The 16,753-nt window shown below is 40.1% G+C and overlaps 1 protein-coding gene across 11 annotated transcripts in view; it reads left to right on the forward strand.

Moving 5' to 3' along the window:
- KALRN (kalirin RhoGEF kinase) overlaps positions 1–16,753 on the forward strand; it is a 457,536-nt gene that overhangs the window by 216,071 nt on the left and 224,712 nt on the right. For all 11 annotated transcript variants that reach the window (XM_079310809.1, XM_079310810.1, XM_079310805.1 and 8 more), the window contains exons 8-9: positions 4,652–4,783; positions 8,881–9,111. In XM_079310809.1, the coding sequence (XP_079166935.1) occupies positions 4,652–4,783; positions 8,881–9,111 (363 nt within the window). The remainder of the gene's footprint in view (positions 1–4,651; positions 4,784–8,880; positions 9,112–16,753) is intronic.

Raw genomic sequence — 16,753 nt, forward strand, 5'->3', positions numbered from 1 at the left:
ACGGTTTCCTCTGTTGCAGATCAAATCTATTTTTGCTTCCTTTGTTCTCTCAGTAAGGATAATCCTGTTGCAGATGCAGCCATTTCTCCCAGAGTGTATCCCTGCTTCCCTCACACCAATCTCGGGTGCAGATTGTCATTTCTTCTCCAGTGCAATAAGCTGCTACAGTCTTTTTGTTCATTCCTTCCTATTGATTGAAGGTCTCTAGGCTGCCAAAAGGAAGCCAGTCTTCTAGGACCATAATCTTTCAGCCTCTGGCACGCCCTAGCCTGCAAGGGAGTTGTTGGCTGGAGACAGAGATTTATGAAATATCTATAATATGCAGGCTGAGCAGGAAGAAACTTGTGTTTTCAAGGTCTCTTCCTAAGGACCCCACACAGAAAACTGCACAGAATACAATTTGTCTGGCTTGGAAGGATGAAAGGCTGAGTCAACCCTGCTGGGAATTGAACCTCACATCTGTCTTCATGTGCCTCAGAATCACAGTGCTTTCCTGGCTTTTATTGCAGATACATGTGGCATGTATGAATGGGACTCAGCTGAATTGATTCTTGGATGCTTTATTTATTTATTTTCCCTTTTTTTGTGTGTGTGTTTGTGCACATACTTGTCTTTCTTAAATTTTTAAGCACAACTAGCACTTACTAAACCAGCATCAAGAAAACAGCAAAGAATAGCAAAAAATAGAAGAAGAGAAATAATGCAAACCTTGCCAACTACTTAGCCTGCAGCTAGGCAGCCTTCATAAAAGTGTCTGATCAGAAGCCAGCAGACTACACTCCAAACAACCACTTTGTGCAAGTCAAGGTACACCTGAACAGATTCAGTGGAGGTTTTTCCCAAATGTCCTATCACTCCACCTGCCACATATCTCTCGATTCCATGGTGTATTCTTTTCTTCTTAAATTTCCCCTCCCTTTTTCATGCTAACATAGAGATATTCTACAGCAAAAGAGAATCTGCTTCTTTAGGTTTATGTATGTCTGAAGCTATTCAAAATGTCTTATCTCACTGAGATTTCAAGACAACTTGTTGGTTTAATCCAGATGAGATTCCAGCTCACCAACCACCAGATGGGGAAGCACCCACCCCAATTGTGTGGTGTCCTCCCCATTTTGGATGTAATCTCTGAATGTGCTAACATGTTCATAAGATTTTCACTCTACAGATCCTATCAGAATTAATAAATTGATGTTTTGAATTAGCTAGGAGATCTCAACCAATTAATTCTGTGTTAAAGTCTACCCTCAGCAGTGAGTGAGCAGAATTACTGTTTAAGGTAGTAGGTGTTAAGTGCACACACTAGACATTTATGCTGATTCTCAGAAAAGTGACCCCTGATGATTTGTTTCATATTACTTTACTCCCCAGTGGGGGAAGATTACTGTTCTCATCTCTCAACTCTGTCCTGGATCTCTCTAAGCACATCTTCAACTTCCTTGTATGAGGAAAGGAAAAGGAAAAGGAAAAGGAAAAGGAAAAGGAAAAGGAAAAGGAAAAGGAAAAGGAAAAGGAAAAGGAAAAGGAAAAGGAAAAGGAAAAGGAAAAGGAAAAGGAAAAGGAAAAGGAAAAGGAAAAGGAAAAGGAGAGAAGACCCAGTTAATATTGATAAAATGCAGGGCCAAGATCAAGATATATATGGAAATTCCAGAAACAGCATTGGGGAAAATACATGTAGCTTCATACAAAAAATGGAAAACTCAGGGTAGCAAGAGGTATTAAGAGTCACTGAGGAAAGTGGCTTCGTGGCTGTCTTCCCATCTTTCTCCATAGCCATTCTGGCACAAAAGCACACTAGAATTTTGTTTCAAATTTTCTAGGTCCTGGAGAACCACCCTGATTATCCTGCAGCTTCCACAGAGAGGCGAATAGTGAGGAAGGACTGGGCAAAAAATATAGAGAAATGCAGAGTACAAAACATCTGAACTGTGTTTTGGAGCAACCATGTGGCACAGCAGAGCACTCCCTGAGGAAAATTAGTAAGAAGTCTGAGAATCCTTTATTACCTGCTAGAATGTGCATATATATTTTGCAACTCAGATTGTGAATTAGGAGTAAGTGTAGGTCATCATTTTAAAGATTATTTTGGATTGGGTCAGAGACACAAAGGTACCATAGGGACTTCTTTATTTTTCGGGAGACATTCTTCCTAATCTTTCCTAAAGCCTTGGAAAGCATGGACAATTATTTTAACCTGTCATTTCAAATCATATTTAAGGAGTTTTTGTTCCCAATAGGAGACATTCTAGTCAATAGACTAATTATGAATTTAGGCATTTCATTTAAATGGTATTGAGTTCTAGTAGACAGTAATGAGTCCTGTTCCAAACTAGCAGTTAATTATCTACAATTTTAAATGCAAGTTTTTGCAATTCAGTCAAATGGTGATTTTGTGATAAGAATTGCATCTAGCATGAAGGGTTACATTTAAATAATTTTTGTCTGCCTGCCACAGTGTGTGACAAATAATAAAAATTAACAAAGCTACTCTTTTGAAAATATCCAAATCAAAAGTGCTATGGCCTGAACTAGCACTTTACAACAATCCTTAAAAAAAAACCTGTTTGCTCTTCCTGCATGACTCTGCACACACAGCACAGACCACTCTGCACTGTTTCAGAATATCAAACACTGACAGGCTGCATCTCTTTTTAAAACAAATGATGTCAGCTGCTCTTGCTAGTGGCAGAAGCAAAATTAACAAAGTAATTGTGATATTGTCTGTATACTAAAGATAGATGTAAAAAAACAAGGTGGAAGTGTGCATTGGATCTTCTTGAGACTTCTCTCACATCCTGTGCAAATCACAGTCTGGAGATGTGACAATAGATGAGTAACAGGACTGTAAGAGCTTTTCCTGAAATTGGTAGAATTCAGCAGTTTTGGTAAGAACCATAACAGTGTGATTCCAGCTGCAGGAGCACTCCTCTATAAGGTGTAAAGGTCTTTTGTTCACTGTTTCAACCAAGAGGTTCAAGGAGCAGCCCTGAAAGGGATTGATCTCAGCTCTGTGCTCTTAGACTGCATAGGAAATCATGTGAATTCCCTAACTTTGGCACAAAATATTATGATTCCAGCTTTATGCAGGGGTGTTTGGGGATATCATTTGAACAGATTCAACAGATCATAAGTCAAACCTGTGCAGGAGAGCCTGCCATCCTTGCCTCTAGCTTTCTAGAAAGCACAGGTGTCACTGAGAGATTTGTACTTTGTAGGCATGAATGTTTAGGAATTCATCTTTGTCACCAAATCTTTGTGCACAGAAGTGTTTACAGTGCAAACACTTTATAGCCTTGATTACACAGCAGCATGGTGAATAGCTTTACACTACCAATAAAAAAGGGTGCTGGTGCCAGAGACAGAGTTGAATTGGAATTCTTTGCTTTGACTCTCACAGCCCTTCATGCTGTGAGTGCTTAACTAACAAGCCACAGGTGAACACTTCAGGAGGTGACAGATCTGTGATCCTGGGGTGGTTTTCTGGCATTACACATTCGTCCTACAGGGCACTGATTCTGTTATATAATTAGCTGTTCTTCTTTATAAATAGCCCAAGGTATGGCAGGCTGGTTTAACACAAAGATGGAGGAAGAGAAAGCATTAATGAGAAGTAATGAGGTGGCATTAGGCAGCTCATATGGACAAAATATGAACATGGGAGCTGTGTCATTGAACCAAGGTCTGCTTAAAAGAAAAACAGGGTGGGAGTTTTAGAAACTAAATTGCTCTTTTCTTTCATAAAACAGGCAGCACCCAGGAGAGCTTCCTCAGTTTGTTCTGTCAAAGTGCATCAGCACTACTCTGGAGGCCTTTAGAGTGGAAAAAATTTTTTCAATCCCTTTGCACCCCAAAGTGTTCAGTTTCTGGCTGACTGTTAAGGCTTCCAACCAAGGTGCTAAACCATATCAATTGCAATGGCAATGCTTTTTTTTTCTCTCTCTTCATGGACATCTGCCCACCAGGAACTGGACTGAGACCAGCAGCTCATTTTGTGCTGGCTGCTTTGCAGCCATCAGATGGTAATGGTGTCTGATCACTGCTGACCTGGGCCACAAGCACATGTGTGACCCAGGGGCTCAAAGCTTTGGCGTCCTTGTAGTAATCCCACCAAGCTGGACCTGGGTTGGGAACTCCTTGAATGCAGACTGTCTGTCTTTCACTGAAATGAATGTCAGCAGTGATTTTAAATGGGAGATTTCAGTTGCTCATGTGAGTAGTTTTAAGGACAGATAAATGACTGAGGGAAGACAGATGAGGCAATGCCGAATGCAGCTGGAACTGTCACTGTGCCCTTTTGTGCTACACACTGGAGGTTTTTTTCTAGGCATATTGCAACCTCTCTTTTAGAAGTGCAGTGTTGGAGCCTCCCTGATGGTGTGCAGTGGCTTTTAGAATGGGTGTTTGCGCTTAAATAAATATTTATTTTTCAATCCAGAAAAAACAGAAAACTTTCCTTTGTATCAAGGTGTCCTTTGAATACTGAGGAGGTGACAGGAATATCCTTTTCCAAGGTGCCCAAAAAGGACTCCTCTGTAACTTCTGTGTTCTTCTCAGTCATTGCTGCAGTCATATGTGGCACTCTGCAAAGTTTTCTAATGTTGATGAGCTTGTTTTGTGTCACTGTTGCTCATTGTTCCTGGAATTGTGTCAGTTCCTTTCAGGTGTGGATGCCTGGTGCAAAATGTGCAGTGATGGAGGCCTCCCCTCAGAAATGCAAGACCTGGAACTGGCCATCCACCATCACCAGACCCTCTATGAGCAAGTAACACAGGCCTATACAGAGGTATGTGCTTCCCTTGCAAAGAGCAAGTGTGAGTGGATCTGCTAAGTGATAACAGGCACGTGACTGCATTTCGGAGCTTAGCTTTCCCAATTGAGCTGGGATTTCCTCTCCATTTCTGCAACTCCTTCAAAGATAGAGTCAGACCAAATCCCAGGCTGTAGTACCTGACTTCCCAGCAATCTGCTTGTAAGGGAAAAACCAAAGGACAAATCTGAAACCATACAGTGATGAAATCTAGAACCAGTTGGCACCCCAAAGAAGAGCCATGTCTCAGTCTCTGCTGAACTGGGAACCCCTTTTTCCACCAGCACTTTTACTGCTTTTGCTTTCCTTCCGTGGATGAGTCCTGCTCTAGCACAGGTTTGCTAATGGCTCAAAGGTTGTCAAAGAGATGTAAAGTCCTAATTGCAACAAGTGCTCAAAAGACTTTGCTTTAGATCAAATTTAGACTCATTTAGACTGGAAAAGACCCTTAAAATCCTTAGTCCAACTGCTGAGCTAAAACTCAGTGATATCTACCACTAAATCCTGTCCCTAAGCACCATCTCAGATGTATTTGTATGTACTGTTGTAAAATATCTCTGACCTAAATAGGGTATGTGCTTTTTTCCTTTAAAAGAGATGCCAAGAATGCTGAGACAAATTCTCTGGAATTTTGTCAAAAAAAGCCCACATGAAATTCTTTACTTTTTTTTTTTTTCCCCATTCAGGCTACAGCATAAAGTAAAAGCTCCTCACAAAAAAAAATCCATTTCCCTGGACTGGAAAGGGATTTTGCTTCTTGCAGGGTTTCCCAGACTGGACTGGAGGACTGTGGTACTGTTTGCTATACTTAGTAAATTACCAAGTGAAGACTCCAGGACAGAATATATATATTTATCTCCTACTTGCTCATCCCTTGCTCTGGTCATCATGGAGGAATTATATATTTGCTCTAAATCCCATTTTTCCCCCTAGTGCAAACTGTAGATGTTTCACAGATGGCACCATTAGTCTTGTCACTTCCAAGGCTCTGGAGGTCTTCCTGGGCCTCTGTAAAGGATATCTGCAGATTTTCACTTATTCCCTATCTTTATATAGAGCAGCCATGGGATGATTTCACTGGCACAACAAAGTCTGTCTTTTAGTTCACCCAAGGCTGCATAACTTTTTTCAGAAGCACTTGCATGCTGCCCATCCTTTTCCTACCACAAAGCCAGGAGTGTCACCAGGTGACAGGACTGTATATGTGATTTGTGTCAGGTGGTGAGCTAAACTTTCCCAGAGTCCAGCAGCAGTTGTGTACTTCTCAATATAAGTGAGAAATGATCAAGTTTGCTTTGACAAAGGCAACACTGACACTTGCACCTTACTGAGACTGCAAGTTGTGGTGTGTGGGTCCATTCAGCTTCAGGCTTTTGCCTTAAAATATGTTGTGAATAAGGTGTAAGTGAAGTGATGTGATTAACCTGGGTTGTTTTTCTTGTTTACTTGCACAGACCTTGAAAAATTCAAAAATATTCACATGAAAAGAGTTTTGTTGATTTATTTTTGCAGTTATGAGGAGAACATAGAAATGACTGAAAGAGCACAGTAGGTGGCTCTTCATTTGTGAGGCTGTTCTTTCTGAAATCTGCTCATTAGGGACCTCTGAGACCACAGACCTCCTTAACTATTCATTGGGAATGAAATAAAATTCCAAATTTTGGAAAACAAACTTTTTAAGCTGAAGAATTTCAGAGCTGCAGATGATATGAAACCCTGGAATATCTATGTTATCCTGGAGGATACTGAGTGCCACTGGTTACCTGATGGTCACCATGCTCCTTTTCATTTATTAATCCAGTGTGATGGGATAGGGATATAAATTGGAGAGCAGAAAAACACTTCAAATAGACTCTGATTTGTATTAATGATTATTAACAGGAAAACACAATTACTTCAAATCTGTGTTTTAGCTCTGTCTATGCAGAGAATAACTAGGAGGTTATCCTCATTAGGGAAAAATCATAAATTGTAATCTCTGAGGCTTTTTAGACAGAAAACAGAAACAAATAGCCATGGAACAGATAAAAACTTACATCCCATGGAAGAGAAAGGAGTAATAGATGATGCAGCAGTGTAGCTATTAATAGCTCTGAATTATAGTACAAACTTTGTAAGAGTTGTCTTGAGTAAAATGTGTGTGTTGTATTTTCTGTGCAATCACATCTCTTACTGGAATACTTTTGAACCTTTATTTTTAATCCCAGTTCTGCTGTGATTGTAGTAGTGTAAATCAGCAGGGACTCTACTTAAACCATTGAAACACCATCCAGGCACTGATTCAAACCACCTTAAGCCCAAATCCCACTAACAGAATCATAGTGAATTACACAGTGGATTTAGCCAGTGTAAAGGGTGAGTTTCTGATCTAATAATCTGCACACACATGTGTCCATGGCCTTGGTTTCCTGTTCCCAGCCATTAAGTAGTTGCTGCTTGTCTTCTCACAGATAAAATAGGATGTAGTATGCCTTATCTTCATCCTCTGGAAGCTGCTTCTTCCTGACTAGCAGCTAATGCCATCTCCATAATCTTGCCAAGGTAGCACCTGTGCCTCAGTGTTTCCTCCTGAAATCCTCTATCATATCACCACTACTCACTGCTGTTGTTCCCTCTGTGACCCCAGAAGGCTTCAGCATGTGCAAATTATTCCAACTGATCTTCAGCAACAACTAAAATTGAGTATTGGAAGCCAGTCCCTATGTACTCTCCAGTTATTTCCTGATCTAGTTCCAAATTGTCTTGAACACTTTAAAAAAACCCAAGAATTTTCCTAAGATCACCAAATAGTCATAAATATGATGACATTTGATTTTTTTGTTTTTGCCAGTATGCATCTCAAAAGGTGCCTTGGTTTCTCTGAAAATGCACCAGGTACCTAGTGCTACCACAGACTAGGATGTGGCATGGTTTGCCAAAAGACACAGGTTTGGCCATTAAGAGAATATTTGTTGCATTTGAATCAACAACTTATAATACAGGAATAAATGAGACATGGAAATCCTGGAGATGTGTTTTAACTTTGACTGATAATGTTCAGAATGCCAACTGGATGAAAAACATTCATTACCCTATTTTATGTCAAGATCAGTGATTGTAATTGCATACAAATACACATTTCAGGAAAACTTGTCATTTTCACTGCAGTTTGTTTCAGAAGGAAAAGCAAAAAGGAGGCTGGGAAAAGAGAGGGATTACAATAGTGTTCCAATCTGGAACTGAAAAAATGTTTTAAAAAGCCATTTTTCGAGAATCAGTGCACGCACATGTTTTTTAGCAGAAACCTGGTTTTCATGGTTTAATTTGTCATTTTGCCCCTGCAATATGAAAATGAAAATGGTTCAGGAACGTTCCAGAAAAAAAAATCTGGCATTAAAAAACCAGGCATTCCCATTTTTTAAATGTCCAAATGCCTTTGCATCTGTAAATATCTTTTAATATGCTTGAAAATGGTTACACGTGTGCAGAGGGCTTTGCATCTACCAGAAAACTTCATAGTATATTGAAAATTGAGACCATAGGCCCCTCTGAGCTGTTCCTGGGGAAAAAAGGAATCAGTCATATACTGATTTATTTTTCACTGCCACTGAATGAAATACAGAATGGAATGTCACACTTCTTAATGTATAGACATACTTAGTAATCCTACAAAGAAAGGACTCTCCCTTATTATACAGAATATGAATGACTCTGCCATCTGTGGTTTTCTTAAAATGCCACCTCCTCACAAAGATAGGCCTACTCTTGCAAATGCCACCTGTCACCAAGCAGTGTGTGTCAGGAATTGTCAGTGCCCGGGTGTCCCAGTGGAATAAAGCCCTGGGATCTCTGTGTGCAGCCCCAGCACTGCTGTACCTGTGCTCCTGCTGAGTGGCACAGCAGGGCCATAGGAAGCAAAGGCAAGAGCTGAATGTGTAAGTACAAGTCAGAAAGAGATGTTATGAGCTCTTTCTTCCTTTTTTGGCTGAAATAAGGAAAATTCACAGCAGAAAAAGAATGAGCTGGGCTGTTCTCTGTCAGCTGCCAGATATTTATGTACCAGTGCAGTGAAGCAGATCTATTTCTTCATTCAGGTGAGCCAGGATGGAAAAGCCTTGCTGGATGTCCTACAGCGTCCCTTGAGTCCTGGGAATTCAGAATCCCTTACTGCTACTGCAAACTACTCCAAGGCTGTTCACCAGGTGCTGGATGTGGTCCATGAAGTCCTGCACCACCAGCGGCGCCTGGAAAGCATCTGGCAGCACAGGAAGGTCCGGCTACATCAAAGGCTGCAGCTCTGTGTTTTCCAGCAGGATGTTCAACAGGTAATATCCCTCCTAAAGAGGTAAAATGTGTCCCTTTATTTGCAGCCATAAAGGTTAGTGACTCTTCCAGAGGCTGGTGTCATAAGCAAGATTTCACACAGCTCTAGAAATCTGCTAAAATCCTAATGCATCTTTTAGTATCATGTTGGAAATCATCAATCAGTCCATTGAATATCAATCAGTCCATTCCCTGTAAGAATGTGACACTATTTTCAGTGGTGAATTTGTCACAAGTGAACAATTAACTATAGGTACTCTTCTGTTTCTGAGAAAGTGATGTTTCATAGAAAAAAAATTAAAAATTCAAGTGTGAAAAGCAATTGAACTGTGCTTTGTTTCACCTTTCAGTGTGGAACCAGCATAAACTGAGAGTTTAGTGGTGCTGTTTATATGATCTTTGCACTATTACCACTTATAGAGTCCACATGCCCATGCTATGAATTTACTGTCTCCAGTGAAGTGCACACACCAATGCTCAGAGCCCTTCTCACAGAAATACAGTTTATACATCACAGGCTTGTCTCAGAGAACCTCAGCTCCAGGTGGATAACTTTTCTGTCCCAAAGGAATCCATATGAGTACAGCACAGGAGTGTGAGTGACAGTAAGTATGGGATGCCATGTTTGTAGCTGCCAACTCTGCAGGCACAATCAACAGATGTTCCAGGGCTCTGCTCGTTCAGGGTAGTGTGGCTTGTTTAAGGGCCCCATTATAGCCCAAAGCAGATGTTGGTAGCAATATGGTACTTGCTTTAAATGAAGAGGCTGAATGCTCTAATCATGTTTATGGAGCATTCTAATGTCCCTGGGGTTTCTTTATGCCACTGCCTTCCTCCAAGTGAAAAATGAGGCAGAGACAGAGTGACAAAGTTGTCACATGCAAAATAGACATGAACCAACAAGGGCAGGAGACAGGCAGCTGTTATTCAACCTGTGAATCTGTGGTGCTCTAAGTGCCATAATTGGAGTGCACCAGCACAGACAGAACTGTAGCTGTAGATCCTTTGCAAATATTTGTGACCATTTCTTTGGCAGTCTTCAAAAGTTTCCCAGTATTTCTATCTACTTAGGTTTTTTTCCTGTAAAACCACAAAAATATTCATGACATATATAAAACTAAGACTGGGACTGAATGTAACAGATGCTTAATTTGAACAACTTTTCTTGCATTATGTATCAGCAAACATACTGCATGGTAATGAAATTCATAAGCTATATATTAAATAGAAAATGTATTTGGTATTCAGTTAGAATACTTTCAGCAAACTATATTAAGTTAATACTATATGAGGTTTTAGGGCTAAAATCTAAAATCAAGGGTTTCAAATTCTGATGGTTTTATATTTTCTAATTATGGTATTTAATATCACTAAGAATCTTAGGTATCTTACCCTCTTCATTCCCTAGGGTGATTTACCCTTTTGTTCAGTCTTTCCAAACTGAAACTTTCTCTCTTACATCTTCTGAATTCAGTAGAAGTGTTTATGAGGTTCATTCATGAAACCTATTCAGACTTCCCACACATGCAAGGCAATGAAGCTCTGTCACTGGTTTTCAAAAGGAGCAGGTCTTTGTGTGTTCTGTGGCTTTTGGTGAGAGAAAAAGAAACAGGCAGAAAGACTCTCTGGAGCACAATCACTTTAGAGAGCATTACTCTGTGTGAGTTCTGTTGGCAGCAGTCTTTCCAAATTTTTCTCTTAATGGGTAGTTATTATCTGGGAAGCAACAACTTAATGACAGACATGCTTCCATCCTAGCACACAGTGGAGGCATCTCTTTGTCCTACTTAGAAAGTAGACAGGAAGAGATGAATCATTCTGTTCACTAAACATCTGTACTATTCAAGATAAATGCTTTGTAACTCATAAATGAGTTACTCAACTAAACAGAAATATGAATTGTAGATTCCATGAGGAGGAGGAAGATATCTGCTTATGTTGATGGGGGCTTTTTTTAAAACTAATCACCTCCTGTATATCTGTCATGCAATTCCTATTATGCTTATTTTGTTAAATGCCCATCACTTGGCAGATGAAGCTACCTGTATATTGTCACTGATCATAAGCAACATTTATCTATAATAATTTCTTGTCTTGTCAAAATTTAATAACCTTCAACTGAGTTCCCCCTAGTTCAAGTCTAAAATGAAAATATGTGGGAGAAGAAATCCTGACAAGAGAACCCTGAGTTTATTAGACTTCTCTGTCTTCTAAACACGTAAATGATACAGCATAATTTCTCTAAGGAAGATATTCCTCTCACAGCTCAGAATTAAAAAGTTTCTCACAGGTGCAGTTTTCCCTGTCAGGATATCTTGTGGCTCACCCTCTCCACTGTTGTCCAGTGCAGTAAAAGTTCTGGTGGAAGATGACCTCTGTGGCAGAGCTTGCACTCCTTCACTTGTTCATCCACACCTGCTGTGCATCAATCTTGTCTTACATGGGGATGTTAATAGGGACAGGTTTTGTTGTGTCGCTTGTCTTGATAGAGACTCCCAGATTATTTTGCATCCTCTCAGTCTGCTGTTAACAACCTTAATGGATTTTGGTAAAGACATATCCAAGAAGAGACTCTTATTGACCCTGAGGAATCAGTAATTCCTTATCTAACCACTCTGGTTAGTCTTGTCAGAGGGATTGAGTATTTGGGCATGGAATATCAACTGTGCACAGAGAGGTCTTGCAGAACTGATTGACTGGATGAAGGCTTTGTGTAGGCCAAGTGTGTGCCATTGGAACTGGATTTGAGGGTTAAACTGTGTTCAACAGGGCTCATTTCCAGTTATCTGCACCATTTGCAAGGCAAGACTACCTGCTGTATGTACTGTTGGCACGTCAGGGCTGTGTTCTCAGAGAATTTCACACTGTCAAGGAAATACTTCTGATTCTAGCTGGGTTTCACCTTGAACTGCACAAAATCCCTACAGTCACAGCATAACTGAAATACACATTGTGCTGTATAAAACCCAGTGTAAACACTGTGGATTGCCAAGTTACAATATTAATGTAAGAAATGTTATGCTATAAAATATCATTACAAATAATCACTACCTCACACCTTCAGACATTTTACAAGACTATTTGCTACTACATCTATGTATTAATACAATTACATCCATTTGCACATGTGAACCAAGGTAAATAATAGTGTGCTGAGGATGCTGAGTTATGAATATATAGTGTTTTAAGGAAGGAAAGAAAATAAATGGTGTGAAACTGCATTTGCAGCCTTCACAGGAAATAGAGCACCATTCATACAAAAGCAACAGCAGTTAAGAAAATTTGTGAGCTGCCATGAGGTTCAACACAGACAGGAACTGACAAGAAACTCTTTTAACACCAAAAATACTTAGGATCATTATAAAAATGTTGGGTTGCTGAGTGTGTAAAATACTTCATTGCTTCAGTTGATTTTTAGAAGTTCTCTGATTTCAGATAGGGAAGAACTGCACTGTTGATCCTTTTAGAACACAGCTGTGGGAGGAGGTGCTGAGATTCTGTCCTGTAAGGGAGAAGAAAGGTCTCATTGACTTTTGTGCTATTATTTTGTAGCTGCTGCAGATGCATTGGCCCATTTTTGGTACCTTTTTCCTTTTGCTCCTCTCTGCTATGTGTCTTCCCCTTCTGCAGACAATTTACCATCAAATTGCCATTTATGTTGAGATTTGAAACTGTTCTTGTATTTTCTTGCATTTCCACTGCTTTGCACTGTCAGGTCCTGGTTTATCCTGCCAGCCTCTGTGTGCATCTCTCCACTCTAGCATGTTCCCTTTGCCCCATGAACAGCAACACCATGAAACAGCAAGGGTAGCAAAAGGCTTGTAGCATGAAATGTTACCAAACAGCCTTAGAAATAGCTGAAGTAAGTTTATAAGGCTCTTCCTCACCCCACTGCCTCCCCATCCCCTTTGTTTCACATGAGCAAGAGTTTCACCTGAATTCTCCACTCTATAAGCTCATTCAAGTGAAGCACACCTGTTAAAGTCGAAGGAGAATTGATGCATTATTTAAACAGTCTGGGCAAGCCTTGAACTTGGTACTTTAGCACAATTTAATGTCAGAATAGTCACACTGATACGCTCATTCTGCAGCTTTCATTGCCTCTCACAGAAATTCTCAGTCTTTCCATCATTTCCATACCTACATGCCAACACAGCCTGGCACAGGCAGCATGCTTCTCCAGAAACTCACAGGATTCTCTGAAGGTCATTGCTGATGCTTCGTTCTTCTTGCTTCACTTTGGTTGGGATGTCTGCCTGTAAATGAAGAGTGGAAAAATGAGTGGATGTAGAGGTACTGTGTGTGCTGGGGGTTTCTTGGCTGTGAGCAGTGTTGAGTTAACTGTGATGGCTCTGCATGGCAAAATGGAGCAGGCCCATCATGGCAGGTGAGGACCAGTGGTACACAGCAAGGCAACACTGACAAACACTTACTGGTGAGAGGGTGGGCAGTGCTAAGAAAGCTGGAACTTTGCCTTTCCAGCTGCAGTGAAGTCTCAAATCCTCTTGGTTGTTGAGAAGATCAAGCTAGAGTAGTGTCAGGTTCATCTGATTTCTCTAAATTTGGGATTTGCCTTCTGTTGGCTTTATGCCCAGATACATTAAGGGACATAGTTTTGGTTTCCTTACGTGGTTATCTGCCTCTGGTGATGGATAAAAAGGCCATGTGGCCATTCTGATATCATTACATTTACCAGCTGCCACTGTGGGAGACTGCAGAGTATTGAAGAGGAAAAGCTGTCTCTCTTCAGAACCAACCACTTTAACTTGTACTGTGTCTGGGTTTTACTGGCAGAGAAAACAGATCAGGACAGGATCCTGATATCATTCATATGGAAAAATGTCCTGCCAACATCTGTGTCTCCAAACACTATCTGAGAATGCTGAACACTTCATGTGTTACATGTGATCTATGTAGTCCATTTGCAAAAGAATGTATGGATATTTGAGGCAATTTATGTCTCATTTAGCTCTCACACAAGATTTTAGAGGATTAGGTCTGTGCATTACTCCCCCATTTGCATGTGTAGTCTTGGTTGTTTTGATCCCTTCAAAGCAGTGAAGAGTTCTCCAACATTCTGTAGTTTTCCAACTTGTTATAGTTTGTTTCAAAGACAAGAGAAATGAGACCATGTATCTGTTTATATACTTAGTTTACAATAATGCCTTCACTGGGTCTTGTAAAACAAGAGATTTATTTCTAAACAATTGCTAAGGAGGAAAAAAGAACATTATAATTAAGTCAAGATTATATTTACTACCAGATGACTTCAGCCACATCACCCTGCAAGAATACATCACATGCTCTGTGTGCCATCTGAACAGATTTAGTCAGTCATTAATTAAAACATTACAATTCAAAGCATCTTAGAGAATTTTCACAACTCCTTTGGTAAATAAATGTGGTCATGAGATGCATTTAATGTTTGTCACTTAAATGTTTACATTTTCAGAGTATTACTGCTGTACTTTCTCTGAGCTTAGAAGGTGTGTGTGACCTTCCCAGCCATAAGGGATAGTGAGTAGAGGTTCTAATTATGGTTATATTGTCCCCACAAAAATAATGGAAAAGGAATCAATACTGGTAAAATTTCTTAGCAACCTTCTCCCAAAGGGATACAACAGGAGAGAAAACAAACTTTTGTTATCTGTGACTGAGATAAATACCTTTATTTTCACTAACCTTGTCCTTCCAGCAGTTGGTGATGCCACTGGTTTATTGTCTGATACGAATATCTCACCAGACAATTCTGAGAGAACACAATACAACTTTTACCTGCAGAGCTCTAAAGGACCAACTTAATACCATGTGCATGTCTCCAAGCTCACTACATCTCTGACACCTCTGATGCAGCACTTCTCTGCTTCATTATTTATGCAGTAAAAGGAAGCACAATTGTAGTAAAAGGGTTTTCTGTTTGCTCCCATCCACATCACAGACTGTGCAATAAAACATTTTGTCAACTGCTTTTTCACAGCAATTTTCATTCCATGCCTGTTGCTCCTGCCAAAGGAATGGGAACATTTTCAGGCAATGTGGGTGTGAGTCCAGACAATGGAGAGATCTGTGTCCCCACTCAACTTCTGAAGAGCACTGATAAGTAACCAGTGCTGAAAGTAAAGGGGTGGTTTATTTGTGCTGATTGATGAGTATCCTGCAAATATAGTGAAAATAGACACTTAAATAACAAGCATTGCTGAGTGATTTAGTTGCTTATTTTGAACTGTTAAAAAAGGACTGTCACTTCTGAATTTGAACCCACAGTGGCATAAGATTGTGCAGGAGCTTCAGATGATTTCTACTGACTGTAGATGTCTCTCTAAGCTCTAGTGGTGACAGAGTATGGAGTAAGAGCACCCTGTATAGCTTGGTGCTCCTTGACCAGATTGTGCTGGATTTGCTGCACAAGTAACCACACTAGGGAGGAGAATATTGCCCACAAATTTCTTCAGTTTCTGGTGATTTCACAGGGATGTTTCTCTAGTTCCTTCAGCTTGCAAAGACTTGGAGCATTTATTGGCAGAGTTGTCCAACACAAACAGGACAGTGTTCTTGGAAAAACAGCACAACAGAAAGAAGTAATGTGCATTTTTCCTCTTTACTGTCTTAGAAATCCTCCCTTTGAAGGGTCACAGCAGGGCTTCCTGTGGCATGTTGCTATTTGTGTACATTCAGACTGGCTGTTGGCATACAGGCAGACTCTGTGCTTCTGTCCAGGCAGAACTGGGACATCTGTACCCTGTAACCACTCATCACTGCATGGGATAAGAACACCTCACATGTCTGAGGCCTAAAAAGTAAATTGCTTTACATATTTCAAACTCACATAAGAGAAAGAGAGCTCTGTTCTTAATGTCTGACAATGCTCTTAAATTATCTTGTATTATTTTTGTGCCAAAATTCTTCACAAAGAGCTATAGGATTAAATTTTTGTTTAAAGATATTTATTCTGGAAATCCCTTAGAAATTGCTGATTAACAATACCCTATCCTCTTCATAATTTGATTTAAAGTATAACTTGAAATTATCTGGAAACAACCTTTTTTTCATTCTTCCTTTACAGAGTTATTAAGACAAGCAGACCATTGTTCTTTGTGCTCCTAAAGAGTCAGTGATGAAAAAATAATAATGATCACTTTTTAATTTATACACAGAGCAGTAGTGCAAGGGATATCCAACTCCAGGGGCCAGATTCAGTTACCAACTGAAGTTTACTTAGCACTGATGTATGAGCAGTGCAAGAACACTTTGATGAGCTTCACAGCTGTCTTGGGAGATAAGATCTGAAGAAATCTGAACAAGCCAGCTTGATCTCTGAACCTATTGAAGTGAGAAGGGGAACAGAAAGAAAATTCCTTTGTCTGTCAAAAAGTGTTTTTCTTGTTTAGAGCACTGTCTGTGTTTTGCTACTTCTTGAATGGCAAATGTTTGGGTTCCTAGGCTAAAAAGCTCTTGTGGAAACCATCTGAAATCATCCTGACTCATTGAGGGTTTGAATCTGTCTTTCAGTGGATGAAGAGGACACAAGTCATAGCATGGAGAAATGGAGAAGGAGATATAAAGATGCAGTTCCTTTTCTGTAGGCAGGTGTAATGATCCATGGTCTGTATTTATCCTGCCTGTCTTTAGAAGCATAACTGAATC

Source organism: Erithacus rubecula (genome assembly GCF_903797595.1).
Source record: "Erithacus rubecula genome assembly, chromosome: 8".
Lineage (NCBI taxonomy): Eukaryota > Metazoa > Chordata > Aves > Passeriformes > Muscicapidae > Erithacus > Erithacus rubecula.